We start from the raw sequence: 26,419 nt of genomic DNA, 5'->3' as shown, positions 1-26,419 counted from the left end.
TAGGTAGTATTCCTAGGGAGAGCTGAAGGAAGCCAGCTGATGCACGCGATGCAACACACTCACTCACAAATCACGCCATCCCTCCGCATCATTGTGTCTTCGATTCTTCCTACCATACTGCACCGCCTTATGAGCTTGGTACCATCCAGGAAGGAAAAGGCGTGATCCTCAGTGCATATCCTGTCATTTTTTTTAACTGTGCAGATCATCTTTTTGCGCTAGATGATCGAGGGATTATTATTAGTTAGCTCTGATCGCTGTTCATATCTCTGCAGCCCGGACTCGACTATAGGTAGGTAGGGCTGTCCGTCTGGACCCCGGCACATTTCCCTTCCAGGCTTCCAAAGAAAAGGAGCGCTGTATTTTCGGGACTTTGCGGGGGTTTTCTAGGTCTTCCCGGACCTTTCCGGGGTATCGTACCTGTTAACTGTGAGGGCGTAGGGCATGGTAAGCTTTTTTAACTATTATTTCTTGTGTCCGTTTTGATCTATATAATCACTGTTCTTTTCTCATCGTTTGTAATCTATTTCAGCAAGGAGATAGGGTGAATTGCAATGGAAATACATCCAGCAATAACCCTAGAAACTATTGGTGCGCATAGTATGCGCTTATTATTTCATCCCGGGCAGAATCCCATGGGCCCCTCAGGTATTAGCGAAATTCGAAAGGCGTCATAGTTCTAGACTAGAGGACCGATAAGATCGAGCAGTACCATAGGATACAGTACAAACGACTCAGATGGAAGTAATATAGACATAAAATGCTTGCTCATTAGGCAAATCAGACTATATTCGATGCTCCATCCATCCATCCATCCATCCGTACCGGAGAGAACAGTTCCTCTGCAGTTTCTTATTGTCTGGTTTCCCGTTCCTCCTTCAGTGGCTGCCACTACCGTTGAAGCGTCCCCGCAACTTAAACTTGACACTGTCTGCTCTTTTCAACTTTGATAAAAAGCTCTCCTTTAGTAAAGAAAATCTATTCAAAAGGCGTAGTAAACGACAGTATTATATGCATCCTGATCGCTAGGTGGCGCTGCAGGATGCGGTACTCTGTCGTCCTCGTATATACTACAGTTTCAGGTGACTAGATACTGCACCGAACCCCTGGCGTTATATAGCAGGGGAGGAATAGTGAGGCTATGTAATTACGATATCAGGGATATTAATTCGGGAATAAGGATCCACGGATATAATTGTTATTTTGAAGGGAATTAGGAAGTGAGTAAGGGAAGCTGACGGAATCAAGGGACAAGGTATGGAATAACTTGGATGTATATATATATATATACGTAAGTTCGGCGATATTACTTTTAATAGGAAGAAATAGTGATTTCCTTCCATGAGAGCTAAACATTGAAGATAATGTTCTAGTATGATGTATAGTTAGCAGAAATGCGCTTTTGTAAAACGCTATGCCTTTTAAGTCTCGTGTTTTTCTCTAAGACTTCATCTGTTTATGCAACGAAGAAACATGCCGGATCATGTAATCACGCAGTGAAGAAGGATGGGATCTATTCTGCTTTATTGAGCACTCGTGAAGGATATAAAGTGAATAATGTCAGCTAGAGCTCGAATTTTACGTTGCATGTTTAGGATCCTGTACTTCATTAAATCCGCGTGGAAGAATTTAATATTGAACTTATCTATGGTATGAAGGACAGCTACCTATTCAATCAATCATAAAGGGGTTACCAGGTCGGCCGTCTCGGGTTATGAGCTTTTCTGAAATACTGTACTATACAAAGAGCTTCTCTACTCTTGCATATCTATCTAGTCGATAAGAACGATAACAGCTCTAGGAAAACCAGGCGATTCGATACGATTGCATACTCACCACGGAAGGCTTCCGCCAAGCAATAGGGTATATCTACAACCGTCGCTATTCTTCTTCTTCTTCTTCTTCTTCTTCTCATCCTCATTCTTGTTCTACCATCTACTACTACACCTCATAACCACATGTTATGCGATGATTTCAAGACGAGCTTTGTCCAGATATAAGCGCATTATTCCCTGCCAAGATTCAACTCCGCTCCCCACTCTAGAACAAACCATACGGGAATCTGCCACAGTTTCCGGTCGGTGTCGTTCGGCATTACCGCTGATAACGATGCGTTATCCTTATCAGATATCACCAATCACGCCTGGAGGGAGGGATGGGATGTTTTACAGGACCTGAGTAAGGTTGTATTATTATATATTTCTTAAATTCCTCTTCAGAATTCTATCTGGGAGAAAACATTATCAACGTCCTAGGATATAAGTGGTGTCACTATAATTTACATTGATCGATCTTCGCATACTTAGGGGCGTTATATCTGCACCAAATCTCTCTCTCTGGTTTCCACGATGCCACACGCTCTACCGCAGCTCCAACGGATCGATCGATTTGAACCGACAAAGATCATACAGGCCATCATCGATGATGGATGCTGTATAATTAAGAATTTCACAGACAAGGAGACGGTCGATGCAGTAAATGCCGATACCAGACCGTATCTAGATGCTGATAAGCCATGGAAGGTACGTTTACAACATGGACTGATGAACCGCAGGACCATTTCACCTTTTTTTTTAATACCTTTACAAGTTAACACTGTGATCGAATCCAGGGAGATCTCTACCCTCCCGAGACTCGTCGCTGCACAAACCTCGGAGGCAGGAGCGTAAACGCACGCGAAAAATGGATCATCGACCCTTTAATCCGCCAGCTCACAGCGACGTTTGTCGATAAGACAACGCAGAATTACTACGGGTTGACCAAGCATACGTATACCAGCGAGGCTGTTGTCTCCGTTGCTCTGACGATGGAAATCGGCCCAGGAGCCAAAGCACAACGGCTTCATCGCGACGACAAGAACTATCACATGGACCATGAAGACCAGACAGAAACCGGATATCGCTTGGGCTCTGATGTCGAGTTAGCGTTTCTGATCCCCGGTGTAAAGACGACTTTTGAGAATGGCGCAACGCAAGCTATACCCGGGAGTCATCTCTGGGGTTCCGACAGGGCACCCAAGGTCGAGGAGGTATGCTATGCGGAGATGGATGTGGGAGATGCGTTTGTCATGCTCGGTGGGACGTATCATGCAGGGGGAGCGAATATTACCCAGAATGAGAAGAGGACTGTGCATGGACTATTTTATGTCAGAGGGTATATGAGACAGGAGGAGAATATCTATCTTGTCAATAAGCCCGAGGATGTTCTGACTTGGAGTCCGGAGGCGCAGAAGGTGCTTGGATACTCTGTCTCGAGTCCGAATATTGGATTTGCTGATTTTCGCCGGCCCATTGATTATCTGAGGGGGGATACTACGGATGATTTTATTGGTGATCTGGATCCGTCGCAGGAGCCGAGTAAGAGTGAAGCGTAGGTAGGTAGTTGCTAGATATTTCCCAAATAGGGAATCACGCAACTTGACCCAAGTTCAGTTATGCTGTAATGTGTCCACCGCATCGACAAAAACAGAAAATGAGAAAGTGAGGAAGTAATTTTTCTTGGAGGACACTGTATTTTGTATCACGATTGATGGGTTTTCTGACTCCCTAACGCAGATCCCTTGGCTGGTCATCCTGGGCCTCCTGGGCGAGATCGAATTGGCCTGCCATGCCACTCCGCTGAGACCGTCCTCTACAAGCAGCAGAAGCGTCAATAGCTTCGTTTCCTTTCTCCTGCAGAAAATCCATTGTCAGTATTACCGAAGACCTAGGTAGTAAGTTAACTAAGTTACTGATATTTTATCATGACGTAATTGACCATGACATAATTAACTACTCTAACTACCTACTTTGATAAAAAGTAGAATCCGAGCTATTCGATCAGACGCTAGATATATTATTCTTATTAGAGAAGAACAAGATAAGACATGATTAAGACTGATTGATTGATTAGAGTATTAAGTTCGTTCGACATTAATAACAACATGAAAAAAGCCAGCCTCTGGGCGTCGTAATTCCCATGTCCCTTATCCTAGCCTAGGGAAAAAAGAACAATATCAAATCGGGATAGAATAGAGACAATTGCAACAATAGACGTAAAAAGGTGCGTATGTATCATCCGTCGGATCACGAGGAGGGGGGATAAGGAGAGAGGTGTCTTGGATCCCTTCCTTTTTTGGAGTTCTGGAATTTCGGTCTCTGTCCGGTAAAAGAGAGACTGAGAACCGAAAAATCTGGACAGAGAAATCATCAAACACGGCGCGAAACCCACAGGACATAAAGTGACATGTTTGTCACGAGGCTGTGCACTGCGACCAGTGACGGTCGATGAGGGACAGAACGAGAGTGAGGTAGGTACTATTACAGGACCAGTGATAATAGCGAGTGGAAGAAGCGGTCATCTGACAGTCATAGAAGAGTGAGCAGAGGGTAGGATAGGCTTAGGCGGTGACGATGGATTCCCTCTCCTCTACGCGGCCACGCTGCTCTCCGTTGGCGCCAGCCACCTCGATAGGCTCCTCGTCTGTACCGTCTTGGTATTGCTCGTTTTCTTCCTGGTTGTAACTCGGGTGCTGGTCAGCCGGCAGCCAGGAATCTCTGTCTCCCCTCATGGGCTGATCCTGGCTGGCCAAGTCCACCCCCTCACCGTTCTTGGACGCGTTGTTGCGGCGGCGCTGGGAGAGGGTGCGAGAACGGGTCGACAAGCTCGACCGGACAGCAGCCTTGGAGGTGACCCAGTTGGTGAGGGCATCCTCGCAGTCCTGGATGATCGCCTTGCTGGCCTCGTAGCCATCATAGGCCTGGCGGGTCTCTCCGGGAGTCACGGGCGTGTCATCGATGAGATCCAGGAGATGCTTTCCGTAGCCGGCAATGATAGCAACCTTCTCACAATGTTCGCGGAGAGCGTCGAACTGGTAGTTCATGGCAGCCTTCAGCTTCTCTCGTGTGATGTTGGAGAGCTGAGCCTCAGCGACCAGGGACTCGGCCTCCGCACGAACCAGCTCCTGCTCGAGGACGACGATCCGGGGGGAGTTGGGCTCCTTGTACTTGAGCTTGGCAATTTCGTCGGTGATCTTTTGCTTGCCTAAATGAGGAAGGATCTGTTAGAATCGTAGCATTCCAGACGTGATTAGAAAAAAAAAAAATCAAAACTTACGGTCTCTGCTGGGCTGCACAGAAGCCTCAATGTTGCGAATGCTCTTCATGGTAATGCGGTACTGGTCATAACGGTCGACGAACTGGTCCTCGAGCTCTCCAATCTCGTAGATCAAGACCCCCAGCTTATCAGTGACGTCGGAGACATCCTCATCACAGTTCTCGCCCCAGATGGAAAGTTGTTGCTACAGTGAGGAAGGACCGCGTTAGCATCAACGATCTCTTGAAGAATACCCAGCATCATAATCATCCCCATAAACACATACCGCAACTTCCATCCTCTCTCTTCCCACCAATTCCATGCTGCGCATGACGTTCTTCTCCATCTTCACCAGTTGCGAGAGCTTCTTAGCCAGATCCGGTCCGAAAGCGCCGGCGGCCGACTTGCGAAAAGCATGGCCTGCGTTGTCACCACCTGTTAGTTGATCCGTGAGCCATCTATAGATATCTCCCGTTACAGCTGGGGATCCCCCCTCCCCCCGCGGTCATCTCCCCAGCAAGCGGACAGAAACCCCATGCCATTGAGGGCCAGCGCAGATGCACTTCCGCCGCCCCAATGACCGGTGAGGATTTGACCACTTGTGAGAAAGGAACCCGGGCGAAGGAGAGGAGCTCGCAACAACACGACGAATGGACTCACCAAAGCCACCCTTTCCGAAGATCCGACCGGTCTTGGTCGACGATGGCGGAGGCGGTGGGTTCTCCAGCTGGGCAGCGGTTGGAGCGCGCGTCTGGCGCATAGAATACGTGCGATGCATGGTGGATGCTGGCTGGTCTGCCTTGAGGGCGGGGTTCGATGGAAGGATAGCTGGACTGAGGTAGCAAAGCAAGGATGGTTGGATTTATCGAATTGCACCGAGCGTCCCGTGAAGACACTGCGCAGGAGTGACGTGTGCGAGGAGGGGGGGAAGATATGGTTTTCTGGGTTGGTAGCAAGACCAGCAATCCGGATGCGATGATGAGTGTGGTAGAGCAGGGCAGCTCGACGGAGCTGGGCGGAATCGACAGGGCAATGTAATCAGTTCGCAGCCAGTACCACAAGTAAGACGTGGGAAGTTGTCAATTGCGTCTGTCAGAGCAGATGGGAAGCTGGAGATGGACTGAGCGAGCGTTGACGGACTGACGGGGATGATATAAAGGCTTCTTCTCTCTCTCTCTCTCTTGAACGTCCCAGAGCAGAGCCGCCGGTGACGTCGGCGACCGCTCGGCTAGTTGTCCCAATGCGGCTGCGCTGCCCAAGCTGGACGGAGACGGCAGATCATCAATGGGATTACTGGAAGTTGGTTATGGTTATTATCTCAGATGGTCATGGGATGAACTGACTAGATAGACTCGATTTGTCAGAGAGGAATTAATTAATTAATTAATTCGTTAGTTAGCTACTACGTTGACTATGATAATAATAATATCAATCCAGCATCGACGCAGGAACCTCTTGGTGACGGCAGATCTCCGGGGTAACGATGGCGATCGCGATGGCCCTACGAGAAGACTATCTATTTAACTACATGACATGGGTGATCGATGATCATCAGTTCGTTTACTGAGTTAAGTAGTCAATTAATCAGTTCTCATCGTCTACTCTAATTTTATAATATTGTTACATCCTCGAGTTAGCGATAATCTCTCGAGTATCTCCATGTCCGTCCGACGTCATCATTGGCCTTTCCCGTCGCCGACGTCATCGACCGTTTCCCATTCCGATCCGCTGGAAAGAAAGCAAAAAAATAAAAAAAAAAAGAAGAAAACGAGGAAAAGATTCTCTACCAAGCACAACTACGATGTAGAGTACGGAGCAATGAGTTCATAAAGAGAAAGGCGGCCAATCGATCGTCATGGCCTTCTTATGGTAGCTCGTTGGTAGCAAGGCAATTGGCAGACATCTTCTCGTGGACACACAACCCCAGGTGTGGCATTGGAATTCCCCACGGTGCGTTCGACTGACCCTTGGACAGCTCGATCACAGCCTTGGTGGAGAAGAGGATCCAATCGTTGTAAGGCTTTTTCGATTCCGGAGTTGGTCTCCGTCTGGAGAGTAATACACCAAGACCCTAGAGAGAGAGAGAGACTCAAATCTCCACAGCGCAAATGAACCCAGCCATCTTGGTCAGCCCTGCAAGGAAATCACTAGTTACAGGGTTCCCAATGTCATCATATACTAGAAAACTTCAAGCCAGAAAGATCAGTGTCCAAACTCCAATAGATGGCAAATGAAAATTATTATATTTTTCTTTGCACGCGGGACCGGCGGCTTCTATGCTATGTATGCCCTCGACATCCCGACCCAACAAACGCCATTGCTATGGACCTGGTAGGTGTATTTGTTGCGTAAGGTTCATGATGGCTCCCTACTCGCGGCGGTCTTCCGTCTCTTGGTGGGAGCAGCTGTCTTGGAGCTCTGTCCTCTCCGCGGAGCCCGTCTCTTGGGCCGACCCTGAGACCCATCGTTTGAACCCGTTGCTGGGTTCACGCTGGCCTCACTATCGGGCCGGTCTCCATCCGCTTGGCTGACATCCGGTTCCTCCGTCTGAGGCTGCTGTCGACTTTCAGCTTCCTGTCGTAGTCGGCGGAACGCCTTCTCCATCCGGCCTTTGCCATCAGGCCGCACCCGAGGCGCAAAAGCACCAGCCCCCTGCGTGCCGCTGAAGAAATTCGTAATATTGGACTGGGTGCCTTCCTGTTCTCGCTGGTTCATATCACGAATAACGGGGACCAGCACCTCGTCCGTCCGCTGCTGGTCCCATCCGATAGTCGCCATGAGGAAGTTGCGCAGCGCGTTCAGATCAGGCACGCCCCATTGGAAAGGAGAAGGATCCGAATCGACTTCCGGTTGCAGGTAAGCAGTGTCCACGTGGCGGTCAGGGAAGGAGGGCGGCAGAAACAGCTTCGATGCATGCTTCTTAAATTTCTTATAAAAGGCGGCGTGGGGGTCATCAGGAATCTGTACCCCCATCTGTACCTGCGTCCACCAGTCTCGAAACTCATCGAGAGAGGCAAACTCGGTCAGAATCTCCAGGGCAGTAACAGGGCCCACACCAGGAATGCCCTCCGTGTAGTCACTCCCCAGGAGGTGTGCAAATTGAATCAGCTTCTGGCGGTCCAGCGCATACTCCTTTTCCAGGTCGGACGCCAGGTAGCATTCAACATACTTGCTCTGGTTGAACATGTTCTTGTAAACACGCGTTCCCCCAAACAGAAAAATATCACTGTCATCGGTCACGATGCCATCGACAAGGCCAAGAGAGACCAGCTCGGCGCACTGTGCCTCCGCCTCCATGGGTGCGGTGATGTAGGGAAGCCCAAAGAGAGTGAGAAGCTGTTGGCATTCTGTGACCATGATGTGAGACACCTCGTCCGCGTCCCGGCGATCCTTCTTCTGCTGAGATCGCAACTGTTTCAGCTCTTCCTCGTATACGAGGATATTTTCCGCCTGGCTTTTAGAGTTTAATGTCGAAGCGAATCGGGCGTGCTCCTCCGCCTCAGCTGCAAGCTGTCTCATGAGATCTTCGTCCTCTGGATCAGAATAATCTTCTGCCTCGTCAACCAAAACGTCCATTGTCTCTGGTATATATTCCTGAGATGCGGGGGGCACTTCAGCTGCTGGAGTCGATTCCGCAGGAGGAAACCCCGCTGCACTTGCGGCAGATACCTCGACATCTTCAAATTCTGCTGAGGGCGATCGTTCTTCTTCGTAGCTCTCATCTCTGGCTGTCAGGCTAGTAGATTCCAGAGGCTCCTCATGGGCGTCTGGTAAGTTTTCATCGGCGGCCTTCTTCGGTCCATCGTTAGGAACATCGGTCGCTGAAGATGCCACACCCCGCCTGATTTCAGGCTCTTCAGTAATTGACTTCCTAGACAATGGTGGTTCCGCCCTGATCTTTTCAGCTATATCACCCATGCGGACGGGCGGCTTCGAAGCCGTTGGTTTGGGCTCCTCGTGCAGACGCTTGCTATCGTCTCCCTCAAGGTCGACTACTTCTGTCGAATCAGGCATCTTATCGACGTCGATAACTCCCGGGGACTTGTAATCAGTCAAGAACTCGTGCTCCGGGTTCGCAGCAATTTGTCGATATGTCTCCAAAGACTTCTCGCCTGCTTCTTCGTTGATGAAATCCCTCTTAGCCTCATCGCTACCAGAAAACCAAGGAGGCAAAGGTTGTTTCTTGGGTGTCTTTGTCGATTCGCTGACCCCCCTATCAGACTCCTTGTCGGTCCCAGTATGTTGAGGTTTCTTTTTCATGCTTATTTTGAGAGACTCAAAGGGCAGAGGTCCCCCAAATGGATTGTCAATACGAGGAGCAGCGGATTTGGGTTTCGGTTTCGGTTGTGATTTCTTGGATCGCGCGAGTGCGGATGCGAAGTCCATCTCATCATCACTTTCAGGAGGGGACACTACTGCCTCTGCTCTATTAGCTGGCGGAGGAGCTGGACGAGCAGCCATAGGCTCTTCAAGGACCAAATCATCCTCTGGAACCTGGAGGGACATCTGAATAGCTTTTTGGAGGTCTTCATCTTCGCTTTCCATGGCTCCCTCGAAAAGCTCATCATCACCAGTAGCGCCCTCTACAAAAAGAGAGTTGTCATCAATCTCTTGTAGTGGCGGTTCAAATCTTGTAGCAATTTCCTGTGCATGGCGGCTCAAAGACTGATCAAAGACTCCCTCCCGCAGGGCTGGGATCTTAGGAAGCCTATTCAAGCCCTCGACGGGCACATCCTCGAAGCCATCCTCGTCATCAGTCCAATCTTCATTCTCCGCTGCCTCCTGCTGATCATCGCGATCAACATCGATCGGTCGCTCTCTGTGGCCTTCATTACCCACGACACCAAGAGCCCATCCGCCCTCAACATCATTGTTCTTCACCAATACATATTCTCGACCACGCTCTCCGGCAATTCTCTGACCCGCAGTGTTTCCGTACATAGCGTCCTCTCCGTTCATACCGTTGATGTTCATTAGTCGTTGCGTAAGGTCATTCCGTTCCTTAACACGTTCGATCTGGAACTTAGAGAAGGCCATCCGATCCGGGAACATGATATCCAGCTGTTCCTTGGAGTAACCCATTCGGAGTCTACTGCGTAGCCTGGCCGCATTCAAGATGTTGTATCGATCAGTCGCAGGTAGACTGAGGAAGAAGGGACTATCAAAATCAATTTTGGAGAAGTCATAGAGGTTTATTTCTTCCCCAGAGTGAAATTGTCGCGCATACTCTTCGAGTTCCTCATGCGACATGATACGGGGATCCTCAGGTGCACCCATCTTGTCAAAAGAGACATCCATTTCAGGAAGATGATAGGCATCCTTCTTTCGGAATTGGCGGTTCTGCCGTCTCTCCTTATCCGTCATGAATATCTCATCCACATAGACTGCATTATCCGGCACCTCCTCTTCTTGCGGTTGCCTCCCCGAGTCTTTCCTCTTGGTCTCTTCATCTTGGGCCAACCTCTGCATTTGAACGGCAAGAAGTTTCCCGGCGGTCCTAACGGCATCTTCCCTTCGACCTTCCCTTCTTTTCTTCCTCGCCGCTATCGTCTGTCTTTTCAGAATGGGGGCTCCGCCATCGAATACGAACACCGGTTTAATCCCGAAGTAGAGCAGCTTGCATATGCGGCGAAAGAAGCCAACAACATGGGAGTTTCGCAGCGCATTTCCCTCTTTATCGCGAACAGCTTTCAGGAACTGATATATCCAAATGGACGCGTCAACTGCGAGTCTCTTCCTGTTAAGAGTCTCGAGTTTGACCGGGCGCGCGCATGGCTGGACGACAGTCCAGAGACCGGTGACACCCATAGCGTCGGGTAGACGCGTTCATAAGCAGTGGCGCACGAAGTACTCATCGCACACAGCAGAGAAAAGCCTTCAGAGATTCATGGAAGAGGACTGTGGTACTGCAGAGGCAATATGGCCGATAGCTCCCACTATCGTCATCGCCACTTATCTGACACGAGGGACACGACATCACGTGCTTCATATAACCGCTTATGGGTAAGTGCGACTTGGAGATTTTGAGAGATTATGTAATCCAATTGCACGATCATTTTTATGCTATCGAATAATTCAAAAATCTAGGTGGGAGAATAGAACTGCCTCTAGGCAGTATTATTGGGATCAAGTATCGAAGTACCTCATCAGAGGTTTCAATATTTACCTACGACTGTAGGTGCGGGTCTCGTACCCAATGTCTCTCTCTCTTGAGGTCAGTGTGCACCATTGCCTGTATTTAAATGTGGCACTGACTCAAAAACCAGCACATCGATGCCTGCCTTCCAATATCTGGAATAAGAGTCTTCAGTCTGCAGGGGTACGATGTAGTAATCTATGGCCAGGGTCCTTATACCCGCATTATTAATGAGGCTACTGGAGTGGTTCTAGCCGAAACTAGGGCCTTCAAAAGGAACAATGTTCATGGCTTTCTAATTACTGAACAGAAATCGCAGAACAGTGGGCAGAATGAAGTGCAGATCCTAACGTGGGGTGGACATTCAGTGAGAGTCCTCAGATTGAGCTATCTGAAAACTGATGTTGGGTTCCAACATCTATGCTTGTCAGTAGCAAGCCGCGAGTATGCAGCTCCGGACTGGATCCTCGATGCGTGCGCTTCTCATGAGGACGATAATCGGAATAGAGCTTATTTGGTCACGGCTCATAATGCGTTGCTGCTTCTTGATATCAACCCTGAGACAGGGATTCATTTGCAACAGCTAGCAACAGGCGTCAAAACAATGCTATATTCCGCAGACATCCTGGCACTTTCTGCTACACATGTCCTCATAGCTGCTGGGACTGTCTTTGGTGAAATCGTCGTGTGGTCTTATTTTCTTGATGAAGATGGAAGTTTTCTCACAGATAACTGTACGTCTATTCACCATTTTTTTACTGGACATCAGGGATCCATATTTGGCGTCGACATATCTCCTGAAATCGCTGTCGTACGTGATGGTAAACCAGGACGGTTACTCGCAAGCTGCAGTGACGACAGAACGGTCCGGATCTGGGACATCAGTGACTGTTCCAAAGCGTCACGCCACGATCCTTCTGCATATTCTACGGATGGGTTCGAACTTCGAACGACAGGATTCGGTAGTCATGCTGAGACGTCTTCTCTTAGCTCGGAAAACTGCATCGCGGAATGCTTCGGTCACGCCGCACGAATATGGGGTATCCATTTCCTACATACGTCATCTGAACCTACGGTGAGCCTCGTTTCTAGGGGCGAGGATGCAGCCTGCCAATTATGGAATCTTACATGGGACAATCATCTCTCGTCGGAGCCCAAATTCCACTTGGAAAATTTGTCAACCCTGTATCATCATACCGGAAAGCACATATGGGCTTTAGACATTCTCAGGGCACCCAACAGCACCGTAATCTACACAGGCGGTGCTGATGGTGGCCTGAAAGCCATAGAGTTGGGTCCTATCAACAACAAAGTCCTTTCTGCTAAAGCTTCTCTGAAGGATGAGAAAACACTAGTGAGGACTGATGACCGAATCAAAGCGTTTGACTTTGTCACCGACGATTGTTTCATTGCAGTCACTGTCCAGGGACAAATTCGTATAGGTCACTTTCACCCTGGACCTAACCCTCTGTGCGAGCAAGATGACCGGATCTCTTGGGAGGAAATATCCACTGAACCCGATCTCGCGTCCTTCGCTTTCATCGCCAGTCTGCCACGTCGAGGGTTAGCGGTGATAGGAAACGCAAACGGTCTTATGCGTCTATATGATCACCATTCAAAGACCATCAGAGTCGTTGCTGAGACTGGCAGGCGGCCAATGGACCTCTATGTTCTTGATCATCAGACAGAAGGGGCCTCTAACGATAGTCCGGCTGATTCTTTCTCCATCCTGGCAACGCGTGCTACTTCCGACTATGCTGATCTGATCGTCATAAAGTCACTGGATGGTTCGAGCCCGGACGTAGACACTTTTGAACTGGCATTGCCTTCTACTTTCAAGGTAACCAGTTCTTTGTATCTTTGTGGTCGCCGTTACATTACCTTTGGGTCGCTACTTGGAGGCCTAGCGCTATATGACATGTCGGTTCACTCAGATGCACCTTTGGAACCTCTGATATGCATCCGTCGTGTTCATGGCTTCGACGTGGTCACTTCTCAGACACATGTCCTATCACGCGTTGATGTGGACGGCACGCATGTGGATTATTTCATAACCTGTGGCCGAGATAGCTTCTACTGTCTTCATGAGTTGAGATCAGCAGCTGAACCAGGAGGTCCCGTTCATCTCAAAACAATCCATCGTTCTTCACCTTCCCTCAAACAGACTATTGAGGGCGCCTATTTTGAAAAAGAAACTGGTGATCTGATGTTATATGGCTTCCGCAGTAAAGATTTTGTTATTTGGAACGAATCAACTCGATCTGAGCTGCTCACCATTGGCTGTGGAGGCGTGCACAGAAGCTGGGCATACTGCAATATCCAGGCATTACCTGGGTGTGGGACATTCTTGTGGAACCAGGCCAAGAATTTATACACTGTCCGAATGACAACCCCCTTGCAAAGAACGCTTCGTGTGGGCAGTCATGGTCGAGAGATAAAGTGTATGGAGACGACAAAGAGTTCGGAGGCCCTTTTTGCCACAGGCGGCGAGGATACAACAGTGCGCATATTCAAATCAGCGCCTTCAGCAGCGAATAGCCCACGAGGAGCTTTCGAATGCTTGCGAGTGCTTAACCCACATAATACTGGACTCCAGCAAGTGACGTGGTCGTCAGATGGAAGATTCTTATTCACAAGCGCGGGCCAAGAAGAGCTATTTGTATGGAGAGCACGCTCTATTCCGGTGTTCGGTCTTGCGATCATCCAAGAGGCGTCCTGTCCGAAAGATGACCCTCAGTCTGATCTCCGAATAACCAGCTTTGACGTCTTAGACATAACAAGTGAAAAGGGGGAGGATCGCTTTTTATTCTGTCTGGTCTGCTCTAATTCGACAGTGAAGGTAAATATGCCTACAGCCTCCTATTTATGACTGCGCTAACTTTCTAGATCCTATACTATACGTCCTCAGACGCGGGCTCCCAGTTTACGCTGCTAGCAAAGGGTACATATATGACCAATTGTCTTACTCGGGCACAGTTTTTAATGTGCCATTCTTCAATCAACCTGATAACTTGTGCCACCGATGGGCACTTTTCAGTCTGGGACCTGCGTCACATTCTGGAGCCTCTTTTCTTTGTTGAGTCCTCAAAAGTTATTCCACGGCCGTCGGCTCTGTCAGATGCTGTAAAGCTCGCCGATCTGCCCTCATATACACGATATCAGATCCATCAGAACAGCATCAAGTCTATGGAATACGTGGATCTATCAGACTCGATGAAAATTATTATTGCTGGTGGAGATGATAACGCACTGTCGATTTCCTTACTCGCGCTGCCAACCATCGACGTTGCCAAAGATGCTGAAGTGACAACAGTATCAATACCCGATGCTCATGCAGCTTCTGTAACCACAATCAAAGTGCTTCCTTACCCGAAGGAAATGCTAGATGCTACCGGTTCGCAAAGAAACTTCCTTGTTGCAACTTCAGGCAACGATCACCGGATCAAAATATGGTCAATTACGATAGACCTTGAAAAGAAAGGTTCAGACGTCATTGATATCGTTGAGAAAGTAAATCGGTATTCCCCGGTTGCGGATATATCGTCTATGGATATCATCCGCGCTCCGGCAGCAGACTCCGATTCCGAAAAAGGCTTGAAGCTTCTCGTCTGTGGAGTTGGGATGGAGATGTTGGATATTCAGTTTCCTTAGGATACCCAAGCATACAAATGAAAATCTGCCTCGTGTTAGATCCCCAAAAACATTCTGCAACTTGACTTTTCATCTTAGATTCCGATACGAGAATCTGAGTATTTTCTGGTTGGTGGAAAAATAGCTTTGGATTAATGAATGTCGTCTATTCCGTCGGTAATATCCAGCTGCGAAGAGCCGCTTAAAACTGCTGCTTGCGTCCAGCAGAGAGCTCGGTTTGTTGCTCGACTTGGGAACTATGTGCAACCAAAAAGAGCGGGATAAGCTATCTTCTCGCTGCTATCTGCTAGGGGAAACTCCAGCACTTGTGGGGTCCCCGCATTTTGCCCTCGAAGGCTTTACCCGGCAAGGCATTACACAGAGCACAGTTAGCTTTCGACAAGCCTTCTCCACCTCATCGGAATAGGGCCGATAAAGGCATACAGTAACTCGAGACCTAATCCGTAAGACATTGGTGGAAACGTATTTCTCCATGTAAACAAGCAAGAAAATCACGGAAGGACGGGTTTAGTCTGTATATTAACCTAACTTTTCGAAAGCAATATTGCGTCCTTGGCATAGTTGCTATAAGAATGCAGTGAAGTTCTGCGCGGGCGAGGTCTAGAGTAGAATTAATGAAGGAATTGCTTCCTCGATTATCCTCGAAATGCACTGGCTTGCGCTGGGAGTCTCTATCCTTGCCATGACCGGCACTACTACGTATGCTAGTAGATGCCCGGTGAAAGTATCGCAAAAGTGGCCATTGACATTTGAGACGGGATCATGGAATGGAAAGGGGACAGTTCAGAACACGGTTCTCACTGGTACTTAGCAATGTCTCTTTATAGCATTTTAGCATAATTACAGGGACCACTGAGACAGACGGGCTTCGCTTACACGAGTGTAGGATCGCAAAATGAGACCGTATCAGCCATTAGCATTACGGGCAACGGCCACATCATGCACGATGGCGGTTCAATTTCTTGGAATTGCATTTCCCCAACAGTCATGCAAATCAAGATCGATTCCTCAAAGCAATTTGTCGGCGCAAAATTCATCAACGATGCCACTGACCTCTTCTACGGTGTCTGGGAGTATCCATTGAGCGACACCATCGTCAACTCAAACGTTTCCTTCGAATTAAAAGGATTCAGAAACTCCGAAGGAATCAACTGGTCGAATGCTAGGGCTCCATTTTTCATCAGTACTGCCGGATATGCTGTTTACGCTGATTCTACCGCCATGAGCTCGTACGAGTTTACTGCACCGGGAACAGCTGAATTTGTCTTCAACACGAGCTCTTTGACGTACTACATCATAACGCCGGAAAAGAAAAATGATTACAAGGCCATAATTGAGGAATATACTGGACTATCTGCTAGAAGTATAATGCCTCCGGACTCAGCGTATGGGCCCAATTTCTACTCGGATGATTTTGAGGAGGATTTCCATGGCTATGTCCGTAATGCGCAGGAGAACTATTATGATGTTGTGGATCATCTGTACTATCACCAGATTCATGCTTCTGGTTTATTTGCGGATCGTATGTTGCCACATTTATATGGTTGTGATACAGGTTCTAACTCCTCACTAGGTCCATATGGAACGGGAAACTCTTCCTTTGGGAATTTCGACTTCGACCCAAAGTATTATCCCACCCCAGAACAGTTCATTCAGAATCTTACCGACTACGGATTTGACTTCCAGGTATGATTAATTCCCCGGTTAGGTGCCAGGCAGGTTTATTGATGTTTGGATACTATTAGGTATGGGTTGCGAACCGGGCATTCCTCGACACCGAGCTCTACAATGCGTCAGTGGAGAATGGCTGGCTCTTTCCTGGAATTGATCCGGAACAGTTTCTCGGTCCGGCTTTGAACTTGTCGATACCTGCTGCCTATGAATATTTCAAGGAGAGGTTGAGCTATTTCCCATCAATCGGAGTCAAGGGGTACAAAATCGACCGCGGCGAAGAAGGTGAAATGCCAGGTATGTCTTACCTATATGTAGCTCGAAACTAGTGGTAACAGGATTTTCAGTCTTTGAACAAAACATCCAGGATGTACTCTTCAGAAGGCTCTGTTATGAAACCATGGTCGAGAAATGGGGTGAGGATGGCTTCCACGATTTTGCCCGAAGTGCCTATGACCGTGACCGTGCTGTCACCACTGTTTGGGACGGAGATGCCCACTCTAACTTCACTGGTTTGAGATACACCGTTGCAGATGGCATCAGGGCCGGTCTTATTGGTTTCTCCCACTGGACAAGCGACACGGGCGGCTATGTCCGTGAGGGAGACGAACCCACCGAAGAGCTCTGGGCAAGATGGATGCACCATTCTGCCTTCACCCCGGAGTTTTTGATCATGATCGGCACAGGCCATACTCCATGGTACGCACCATATACGGAAAGGCTTGTGTTGATTCTGAAGCAGACGGCAAATCTTCATCATGACCTGATTCCATTCATCAAGAGCTATACCTACCAAGCGACGCAGAATGGTGTGCCTATTATGCGGGCTTTGTTCCTCGAGTCTCCAGAGGATAACAAAGTATATACTATCTCAGACGAATATTTCTTTGGGGAAGAATTTCTAGTAGCCCCGATCGTGAACGAAGGCGGCAGCCGAACAGTCTATTTCCCCAAAGGGGCGGACTATCTCGAGTATCACAACAAGACGGACGTGTATAAAGGAGGTTCAACTGCCCAGGTACAGCTGGAACTTGAATATAGTCCTGTGTACATCAAGGCTGGGTCCATTGTACCTCGCGGTGACATCGTCCAAGCGAACAATAAATGGACGAAGAACTGGGCGCCTCATCTTACCGTTGAGGCCTATCCAAGCTTCGACGTTGAAAGCAGCACCTTCACCTACTATAATGGAGTCTCAAAGAAGTCAGTTCCGATTACAATGATTCCAAACAAGAAGCAGTCTTCTGTCAAGATCATCTACGGCGATATGGGTGTTGGAGGAACGTTGATTCTTTTCACTAAAAAGGGAGAGTTGAAGGCCCCTCTGGCGGCAACCGGTGGGATGGCCGAGTTTAAAAATGTGGAGAGCTTATTTAGTTAGAGTTTCATGATATTGGGTTCCATCTCTTAACTTCAAGAGGCACTAGATAAGACAAGACAAGAGAAAGGCTCGGGGAGGTCTATATACAGTATTAGAAAACCCTAATACACTCTCTACAACTTTGATTTCGAAGCATCCCAGCTGGTTCCCTCTGACGCCAAATATGCTTGTCCTTTTGCAAGAACCTCACTGTTCTCTTTTCCGAGCCATACCGGCTCCAGTTCCTGCAGCTTGGCCTCAATCTCATAGGCCTTTCCGCCAGCAACGTAAAGGATATTTCCCGCAAACGGCAATACCGCTCCTCTGTGCGTCTTACCTCCAGTTTCTCTGTTTGCCGTCGCACAAGTGACAATCGCCCTCGCAACGTCGGCGGGTTCATTTGTAGGAAGGCCTAGTTTATACCAGCCGTCCTCGATGCCCTCTACTAGCCGCGTTTCTGACACATGCATAAGCACTATAATCACCAATTAAACAAGGATGTCATCATAAAACTCACTCGTCATCCACGGACAAATGGCATTAATCCTAATATTCTCCGGAAGAGCCGTGAGTCTTAACCCCCGCAAGATCCCAATAACCCCATGCTTGCTCGCCATATACGGGGTAAGACCACCTGTTTCCTTAAAGCCAGCAATACTACTGACAAGAATCATATCTCCACCTCCTACTTTGCGGAGATAATGTTGACCGATCCTTGCTGTGAAAAGCACGCCTTTGAGATTCACATCGATTTCCCGCAGAGACGGCTCCTCATTGATGTCTTGGTCTGGAGCGAAAATGTCCTTGTGCTGTGCGACTCCGGCATTCGCGACCACGATATCGACACGACCGAATAGCTTCTCGGCTGTCGCGAAGAGGGCGAGTTGATCCGCATAGCGTGTTGTGTCGCAGTGCATGTAGCGAACAGATGGGCCAAGTTTTGAGATCAGTTCTTGAGCAGGTTTGTCGGAGACGTCTCCGAAGACGACTTTTGCGCCGCTTGCTGGGATGAAAGTAATTGTCAATTTCATTTTCTTTCTCTCTTGAATTCAGTTTCCTCCTCCTACTCACCATGGAACTGCTCTACAGCAGAACGTCCTATGCCCGTCGCCCCGCCCGTAAGGACGACGACTTTGTCCTTGAGCGTGGCTAGTAAGGAGGGATCGAGCTCTACTAAGGCCATTTTGAAATCTGCGGTTACCGGGACAGGATACTTGAAAACTGTTTCTCTAGATATATTACTTTTTCTTCTTTGCGGATCTCTCATTTATTATCTTGCCTCTGTAGAGCTCTGAGATAGACCCCACATTTACTCCCCGATAGATGTCTGGATTTCCCGAGGTTTACCACAGGGGTTTCCAACATCCAGCGTTACGACCTCGGTATGAAATACGATATACAATATCGGAATTGTCAATTGGTAAGTTGGAAGAGCTGAGAATGTTTTAGATTAAGATAGAAGCAAGATAAAACTGGTGTCTCGATGCCCATGTCATAGATTTACTGAGTTATAACAGACGTTCATTGAAGATAAATTATGTCACTCTTGACACTACTTACTTATGTGGGGTCACGCATGCGGGGAACAAGACGATGGATCAAACTGTCCGAAATGATAAGATAGAATATTACCGATAATCCAAAACAATATTTACCTACACAACAAGAGAAAGGAGAAAGCCAAAGAAGCAAACAACCTTCTCTACTCCAACCCTTCCAACACTTCTGCCCTAGTTCGTCCGACCCCCCTTACCCCAAACACTATAGACCGTCTCACCTCTCCTCGAAACCCATCTATCAACCGGCTCACGCGTCGATTTCATAGTAATATCCCATAACAAACTCGTATCTCGACACTGATGCCACACGCCCTGTCCATTAATGGCAAAGCGTCTATCTGGCTCATCCAGATGAATCGCTTTCTCAAGAGTGCCATCCCCACAGCACGTCAGTGCCTGTTCCAGGAGTACCTAATTAGCCAACATGTCCCATATTCATAATTATCCATATCAGAAAACTACCTAAATGAGCGGGAAACCTACCTGAGCAAGATAAGATAGACAATGGACCGTATGGTTAACATCTTCGACTCCATCCCTCCTCGCATGATTATGATTATGCACATGCGCATTTGAACTATTCGAACCCTGCTGTTCCTGAATCGCACTTCGTAGCATACCCAGACAATGCAAACTATGAAACATAGTAATACCCCACGGCTCTGCTTCGTTCGAAGCAGGATCCTCCGGTCGTGCGAATATATAGCCCCCTCTTTTCGGTAAGAGGAGTGAATCCCACGCCTCGTCTCCTGCGGGACCCATATCTTCGAGAATGTCGATTTTTCGGAAAACGGAACCGATTGTTGTGTCGTCTTCTGTTGGGGTTTGATGTGAAGGGGATGGTTTGGGGGTTAGGAGGCTCGCTCCGACGTTTTCAATGTTGTCTGGGATGATTCGGAAGTAGATTTCTGCTGAGACGAGAACGAGGAGTAGGGTTGCTGTGATCAAGAAGGGAATTCGCCAGGTATTGGGATTTGAGGATTCGTGTTTGGCCATTATTGAGGCTTGACTCGTGTTTTTCCTCTCTTTCTCTTGGGGTTCTCTAGTTGAGATGCAGATAGGATGGAACATCGATGGAGAGAGAGAGATTCATCTATCTGAATGGTCACAGGAGATACTTTAAGCTGCTCCTGGCCCGGCCATGATACGCTGGATTTAGTTTTCTTTGTTCTAATCTTTACTATGCACATACTTACAGTTAGACTCGCTTGGCGGTATTTTTCGGACTTCTTGATACTACCTGTATCCCTGCGCGCTATACGACTTGAGTAGGACTGGACTTACATGTAGCCCTACTACTACACTTTATGATAACTGTGTTACAGATTCTCATGGCCTTATTCGGAGGTAAACAGATGTATTACAGAATGAAGCCACTTCGAACGTAGCTACCAAGATAACTAAAACTACAATTCAAACTAAGGAACGTCGGAGTTGCATCGTGCATAGGATGCACAAAGCGAAAAGATTCAAAGACGACAGAAACGAAACACTAAAGGAATGTCTGAAGCCTGAACTACTTTCCCTCCAAGTCTCAACACCTCTAGGAAGCTCCGCAGAAGCCTAGTGCCTAGTCCGTAGACTACACACCTAGACAGCATCATTGTTCCTCTTCTCAGTAGATTCCGCTCCAACGTAGAACTTGACAAGTTCATTCTCGGAGTCGCGCCGCCTCAGACCATCCGCGTCGACGGAAGAGTAGACCGGCAAGCCATTGTTGCTCCTCTTGTCGACATCTTCCTTTCCGACGTAGAATTTCACGAGTTCATTCTCAGAATCACGCTTCGTGGTCTTGGATTCCTCGGGGATGTAGAAGACAACGAGATCGTTTTCGGGATCGCGTCTCATTTTCACATCGCGCTTTTTATCGTTCTCAGAAGGTCCATCGATGTAGTATTCGATCAGGTCATTAGCGGGATCACGCTTAGCGGCGATCTCGGATGCTAGTTTATCTACCATTAGCAATGTCAATTGACGGTCAAGATTTGTCTTACAGGTGGAGACTGGCGCAGCGGTAGCCAGAGCAATGACGGCTGCGAGAGTAAACAGCTTTGCGATCATTTTGAAGATTTGAAAGAGAGACGTTCTTGGAGATGGAAACAGGTCGGTTGTGGATAGTCGAAAAGAGGGATCTGGCTCTGATAGATAAAAGTGAGAGAAGATTACTTGGATGGGAATACTGGGCTGTTTTATACTGCTATGAGAAGCAATTCCAAAATTCTCGTAAAAGTTTGTGTCCACCTTCTTTTTCATGGAGAGGAGTGATAGTCTCGACGCTATGTCATCCTCGCGCACTGTGTAAGGATCTGTTCTGTGCCAGTTATCCGATCATGCAAAGGTAAATCTCTTTCATGCAGTCAACCTTCTTTATTCCTGGCTTTGATTGCCCGGTCAATCGCAGGGAAGAGCTCCATAGGTTACCGATGTCTCGAAGCCTAATCAGAAGCCACACGGCGTCAGCCAATATTGAAACCTTACTCTCGAATACGCCGTTAACGGAGAAGAAGGTTCTAGCTGTCTCAACCTGAAGTTTCTTCTCTTTGTGCAGCTTATGCTATACTGACGGGTCGTACTTGTGCTTTTCCAATATCGGGCGTGTTGGCTTTCACGCCTTTCAAGACTGATCACGCGACCTAATAAGTTCAAACCAGGTGACAATCTATAATAACAAGAAACAGTAAGCCAATAATGCCATGGGAAGGGGTGGTTGCTTTATTTATCTGTTATACCGTGCGTTCTGACCTGTCTCATCCTTTCCTCAGCTGCATGATGCTGTCTCTGGACGGATCAAGAACATGATGGCGAATATATGCTTTAGACTGATCTGAGGTATCTGAGCTTCTTCGAACAAAGAATCTTTGTTCCCCAAGTAGTCGACTACCAGTGGCCGCGCGCGTATGGAACGATTAGAATCTCTGTCAGGCTATTGGATGCCTTCTTTGTCAATCGTACTTCTGAACCAGCACGGGCTAGATCCTGTTCGAGACCAAAGGCTGAGTCTGAACCTGAGTCTAGCTCAGTCTTTCCTCCTAGACACAAGTGAAATAGTGAAATAGCATATTATCGATTGCTTCTTTTCACCTTGTCCATATGTCGCTGTTATTTTGCAAGGGAGATCAGAGATGTCGCTCTATAGTCCAGTCAGTTCCTCGGAGGAAGAAGCGGGAGAAAACTCCTTCTCGCGCAAGATGGAAGATACGGACATGCTGTTACACGATGAAAAGACCGACAAATTCCATGGATCGATTGCTCTGGCGATGAAGCATATGCCTCGACCGTTGAACAAGTGGATATACGGATTGCTGTTCACGTCCCTCCTCCTATTCATCGTCAGCTCAATGCTGTTTGCAACTTTCTGGTGGGTGTCTCTTCGAGAAGTTGATCGCTTCTGCTTGAAGCATGGTAGCTATTACAGTATGCTGTCCTCTCCTTACAAGCTCCAGTCTGTTCATTCTGCAGTCCAGCTAATGTGTGGACGATAGGCCCCATCTTAGCGCAGATTAAAGATCCCTACATGACGACCAAATTCAACGGCTCTCTGCATGCCGAATCTATCTACCGCGCTCCACCAGGGCCTGAAGTCGACGCAGCATGGAGCTATATTTCACTCGGCAGTATGGAATTATGAGATACCCCTATCATATCGAGGCTTGGAACGTCGCTGACCGGAACTAGTGGGCGTCTTTTCTCTTCCAGAGCACGAAGCTCTCAAAGCAGGCCTCGAAAAAGGAGATGTACGAATCCCTCCCGGCTACAAAGGCAGCGGTGAATACATGGCCTCTGTGGAGGTGAACCATCAACTTCACTGCGTAGTAAGTTCCCTCTTTCGGCTTGGTATTATTATCCATGGATGATCCCCGTCTGGTTTCCCTTCTCGGAACAGAGGCTAAGGCAGGAGTATCCGCATCCACAGAACTTCCTCCGCAAGGCTGCATGGTTCAACTATCCTTACTACCGGAATCAGGGCAGTGAGTTCAGTGACTCAGGAGCTGAACTGGAGAACCACCTTTACCACTGCACGGAAATGCTCCGACAGGTGCTCATGTGCAATGCGGACGCGGGTATCTATGGGTACAAGTACGTGAAGGGACGCGAACAACGGCCTTATCCCGACTTCAGCACGCCTCATAGATGTCGTAATTTCGACACCGTTCTCGAGTGGGCCTATGCGCGTCGAATCGAGGGCGATCCGCAGAATCATCCGTTCACGCCGGCGGAGGGCGAGATTGTCCATGAGCATGATCCTTGACCGGCCGACTGCCAGTATAGCGGATATCAGAGATTTGCGTTGAATATTGATATGGAAATGGAGCTGTATTTTAGGATCTAATGGTGTAGAGTAGCTGCTTGCAAGAGTGGGTTTGGCCGTTAAAGCTACTTGTGTTGTACTAGTGAATTAATAGTTTCGTGCTCGAAAGTGCTGCACTAGATACCTAAGCTATAGATGTTGAAGATCATAGTTATCTTATCTGTTCCTGTTTCGTCTGTGGGTGGACGGGACCCAACGGCACGTCCTCTCCTTGGACAACTGCGGTTCCTTCAATTGTAACAAGTACATTCGCAAGAAACGTCAGGGTATGCGGCGCAGCAATTATTGAATTTTTCGCAGTAAAAAGCTAAAACGAAACAAGTTCCCTAGTTGCGAAGCAGTGACGATCATCTTAGGGCTGTGAGGCAGAAGATACCCGAATTTCAGTGCGCAACTAAGAAAAGTTTAAATTGCATGTCAACCGTTCAGGACTGCCGTATCTGTGCATCTGTGTGTCTATCTTGTGTCCATCTTCGGTATATCCTGTGTCTATCGGTCTCGAATGCCAAGCCTCGTGTTTCCCGCGAGACGTGGACAGTGGGGCCGCGCGGCCAGCGACAACGGTGGTTGGTCCAATGTGGACTGGTTGCCTGAGAGAGCCAACCACCGCCACGAGGCACCAACCACAATATTTATATTATCTAGATAAGAATAGAAACGGCAGTGGCGCAGCGGAGTCATCGCGGCCACGCGCGCAGACCTGAGAGGCTGAGCCAGGCGATCCATCTCCAGTGCTGACGTCCCGCCAATGCCTGGCTGTGAAAACGGTCATCCGGCCTCATCTTTTTTAATTAGCCGTCTTCCGCCCTTCCTCCCTTCCTTCCTTCCTCTCACTGATTATTATTATTACCTCTTCATCTGTCCTTCGCTCTCCTGATACCAGCTGTCCTCCCGGGTTGCATCTATCGATCATTCGTTTCCATCGGTCAGAGACAGTCGCTATACATCGCCAGAAGAGTCCAGACTCCACTAGACTACTACTACTACTACTGACATTGCGGCCCGTGCATTGCCATTTCTGAAAACTATCTACACAATGGGAAAAGCAGGCAGAATCGTGTGCATCTTCACACCATATCTCTTGACCATTGCATCGTTAATCTGTCTCATCCTCGTTGGTGTGGGATGCACCAATAAGAACTCCAGCACTCTCAATAACCTCTATTTCTTCCGCGTATGTTGACCCGGTCATTACCCCAAAGATGATGGTGTTGATTTAACATGGACTAATACTTCCCAGGCGGATCTCCAAAATCTCACAACGACTGCTTCGGATGTCAGTTCAACGTTATCGAGCGCCCTGGGCGCGTCCGACACAAGCAGCAACTTGAGCTCGCTGCTGAACGAAGCAGAAAAGGAGCTGAACCTGAAGGATTTCTACGACATTGGACTGTTTGGTTACTGTGACGGAGACGTTACCAACGACGAGTTCAAGACCACCAACTGCTCCAAGGCCAAGGCGGGATTCTGGTTCAACCCGGTGCAGGTCTGGAACCTGAACGGCACTGGCATCGAGGACATCCTCCCCGACAGTCTGCAAAAGGAACTCAACACGTACAAGGCGGTGACCAAGTGGATGTTTATCGCCTACATCATCGCTTTCGCGGCTACTGTTGTGGAACTAGTCGTCGGCCTCACTGCCATCTGCAGTCGATTGGGAAGTTGCATCACCAGTCTGGTTTCCACCGTGTCGCTGCTCTTCACCATCGCCGCCTCGGTCACCGCTACCGCCATGTACGTCGTTTTGACGAACGCCTTCAACAAGGAGCTGAAGTCCTATGGAATCACCGGCAGCATGGGCAGGAACATGTATGTCACCACCTGGCTCGCCGTCGCCTTCTCTCTGGCAGCCAGTCTCTTCTGGATGCTCAGCTCGTGCTGCTGCTCGGGCAGCTCTCCCCGCGGCAACAGACGCAACCGCGGCGTCGTCGGTGCTGAGAAGGCCCCCTACACCTACGAGCCGGTTGGCAGCACGTACGCCCACGGCGCCAACCAGGAACATCCTGCCAATGTTCCCGCCCCTGCCTACAACATGAGAACCACCGCCTACGAACCCTACAGACACGTCTAAGTGACGCAGGCACCATCACCACATTCTTAAAAACAAAACAAAAAACCCCAAATCACCAAAACATTCCTTATCCCGATTTATCTCAGGGACACACAATCTACGGCGTTCGACATATTTTCGTACGGAGTCGGATTTATTGGTATTACTGCAGTCATCCTTCAGTTGGAGTTGGCCGACTCTCCTTTGATCTTCGCTCACTGCCTTGTCGATTTTGAATCATTATGACTGTCATGCCCAGATTTGCGCGATGCCAACGACCTGATTTATTATATAGAGTGGTTTTGTTTCCTCTTTTTTTTTTTTTGCTATCTCTAGCTCAGGCTGGGGACGGTCTAAATAGACCCAGTGCATAACAAAGTTAGATACCCGAATTCGAATATGAATATCATCTAAACAAAAAGTTCGATCCTCTTTCGTAGATGCTGATATCATAGACTCTATACCTTAACTTGTCTGCGCATTCGGCTGTTCTCGAATCTATATCCGTTCCTATATATGTTTATATATAACTACCCCGCCTCCCCACCACCTACATGTATAACAAGGATATCTCATATCATGAAGTAAATCTGTCATTTATTTATTTCTC

At 48.3% G+C, this 26,419-nt stretch overlaps 10 protein-coding genes across 10 annotated transcripts; 5 read left to right on the top strand and 5 right to left on the bottom strand.

Annotated features, from left to right (window-relative positions):
* Window positions 1–1,884: 1,884 nt before the first annotated feature.
* On the top strand, window positions 1,885–3,716 carry C8Q69DRAFT_473124 (phytanoyl-CoA dioxygenase family protein). The gene is made up of 3 exons (XM_028631021.1): window positions 1,885–2,183; window positions 2,307–2,522; window positions 2,612–3,716. The coding sequence occupies exons 2-3, from the start codon at window positions 2,349–2,351 to the stop codon at window positions 3,371–3,373; spliced, it is 936 nt and encodes a 311-aa protein (XP_028483852.1). The 5' UTR covers window positions 1,885–2,183; window positions 2,307–2,348; the 3' UTR covers window positions 3,374–3,716.
* A 581-nt stretch (window positions 3,717–4,297) lies between these two features.
* Window positions 4,298–6,266, bottom strand: C8Q69DRAFT_319895 (primary component of eisosome). Its single transcript, XM_028627351.1, has 4 exons — window positions 5,734–6,266; window positions 5,360–5,493; window positions 5,095–5,278; window positions 4,298–5,022 (listed from the first exon to the last, which is right to left on the bottom strand). Exons 1-4 carry the CDS (start codon window positions 5,849–5,851, stop codon window positions 4,379–4,381), a joined length of 1,080 nt encoding a protein of 359 aa, XP_028483851.1. The 5' UTR covers window positions 5,852–6,266; the 3' UTR covers window positions 4,298–4,378.
* Window positions 6,267–7,165: 899 nt separating this feature from the next.
* Window positions 7,166–11,123, bottom strand: C8Q69DRAFT_319888 (DNA excision repair protein Rad2). The gene has a single exon (XM_028627350.1). It carries the CDS (start codon window positions 10,879–10,881, stop codon window positions 7,429–7,431), a length of 3,453 nt encoding a protein of 1,150 aa, XP_028483850.1. The 5' UTR covers window positions 10,882–11,123; the 3' UTR covers window positions 7,166–7,428.
* Window positions 11,124–11,163: 40 nt separating this feature from the next.
* Window positions 11,164–15,000, top strand: C8Q69DRAFT_319871 (WD repeat protein). Its single transcript, XM_028627349.1, has 3 exons — window positions 11,164–11,287; window positions 11,340–14,048; window positions 14,096–15,000. The coding sequence occupies exons 1-3, from the start codon at window positions 11,270–11,272 to the stop codon at window positions 14,858–14,860; spliced, it is 3,492 nt and encodes a 1,163-aa protein (XP_028483849.1). The 5' UTR covers window positions 11,164–11,269; the 3' UTR covers window positions 14,861–15,000.
* A 427-nt stretch (window positions 15,001–15,427) lies between these two features.
* On the top strand, window positions 15,428–17,994 carry C8Q69DRAFT_319849 (glycosyl hydrolases family 31-domain-containing protein). Its single transcript, XM_028627348.1, has 4 exons — window positions 15,428–16,382; window positions 16,434–16,546; window positions 16,606–16,828; window positions 16,879–17,994. The coding sequence occupies exons 1-4, from the start codon at window positions 15,800–15,802 to the stop codon at window positions 17,910–17,912; spliced, it is 1,953 nt and encodes a 650-aa protein (XP_028483848.1). The 5' UTR covers window positions 15,428–15,799; the 3' UTR covers window positions 17,913–17,994.
* Window positions 17,995–18,025: 31 nt separating this feature from the next.
* On the bottom strand, window positions 18,026–19,074 carry C8Q69DRAFT_508545 (putative 15-hydroxyprostaglandin dehydrogenase; the record flags this gene model as incomplete). The annotated part of the gene is made up of 3 exons (XM_028632993.1): window positions 18,026–18,348; window positions 18,409–18,894; window positions 18,963–19,074. 3 exons carry the CDS (start codon window positions 19,072–19,074, stop codon window positions 18,026–18,028), a joined length of 921 nt encoding a protein of 306 aa, XP_028483847.1.
* A 315-nt stretch (window positions 19,075–19,389) lies between these two features.
* Window positions 19,390–20,554, bottom strand: C8Q69DRAFT_319827 (hypothetical protein). The gene is made up of 2 exons (XM_028627347.1): window positions 19,934–20,554; window positions 19,390–19,846 (listed from the first exon to the last, which is right to left on the bottom strand). The coding sequence occupies exons 1-2, from the start codon at window positions 20,519–20,521 to the stop codon at window positions 19,622–19,624; spliced, it is 813 nt and encodes a 270-aa protein (XP_028483846.1). The 5' UTR covers window positions 20,522–20,554; the 3' UTR covers window positions 19,390–19,621.
* Window positions 20,555–21,040: 486 nt separating this feature from the next.
* Window positions 21,041–21,511, bottom strand: C8Q69DRAFT_446098 (hypothetical protein; the record flags this gene model as incomplete). Its single annotated transcript, XM_028629109.1, has 2 exons — window positions 21,041–21,402; window positions 21,445–21,511. 2 exons carry the CDS (start codon window positions 21,509–21,511, stop codon window positions 21,041–21,043), a joined length of 429 nt encoding a protein of 142 aa, XP_028483845.1.
* A 1,061-nt stretch (window positions 21,512–22,572) lies between these two features.
* C8Q69DRAFT_508543 (hypothetical protein) lies at window positions 22,573–23,699 on the top strand (the record flags this gene model as incomplete). Its single annotated transcript, XM_028632992.1, has 4 exons — window positions 22,573–22,864; window positions 22,933–23,064; window positions 23,126–23,262; window positions 23,334–23,699. 4 exons carry the CDS (start codon window positions 22,573–22,575, stop codon window positions 23,697–23,699), a joined length of 927 nt encoding a protein of 308 aa, XP_028483844.1.
* A 964-nt stretch (window positions 23,700–24,663) lies between these two features.
* On the top strand, window positions 24,664–25,944 carry C8Q69DRAFT_319591 (integral membrane protein). Its single transcript, XM_028627346.1, has 2 exons — window positions 24,664–24,933; window positions 25,000–25,944. Exons 1-2 carry the CDS (start codon window positions 24,796–24,798, stop codon window positions 25,828–25,830), a joined length of 969 nt encoding a protein of 322 aa, XP_028483843.1. The 5' UTR covers window positions 24,664–24,795; the 3' UTR covers window positions 25,831–25,944.
* The last annotated feature ends 475 nt before the right edge of the window (window positions 25,945–26,419 follow it).

The sequence above is a fragment of the Paecilomyces variotii genome (genome assembly GCF_004022145.1).
Source record: "Paecilomyces variotii strain CBS 101075 chromosome Unknown C8Q69scaffold_8, whole genome shotgun sequence".
In the NCBI taxonomy this organism is placed as follows: Eukaryota; Fungi; Ascomycota; class Eurotiomycetes; order Eurotiales; family Thermoascaceae; genus Paecilomyces; species Paecilomyces variotii.
This window is presented reverse-complemented; position numbering and strand designations above follow the sequence as displayed.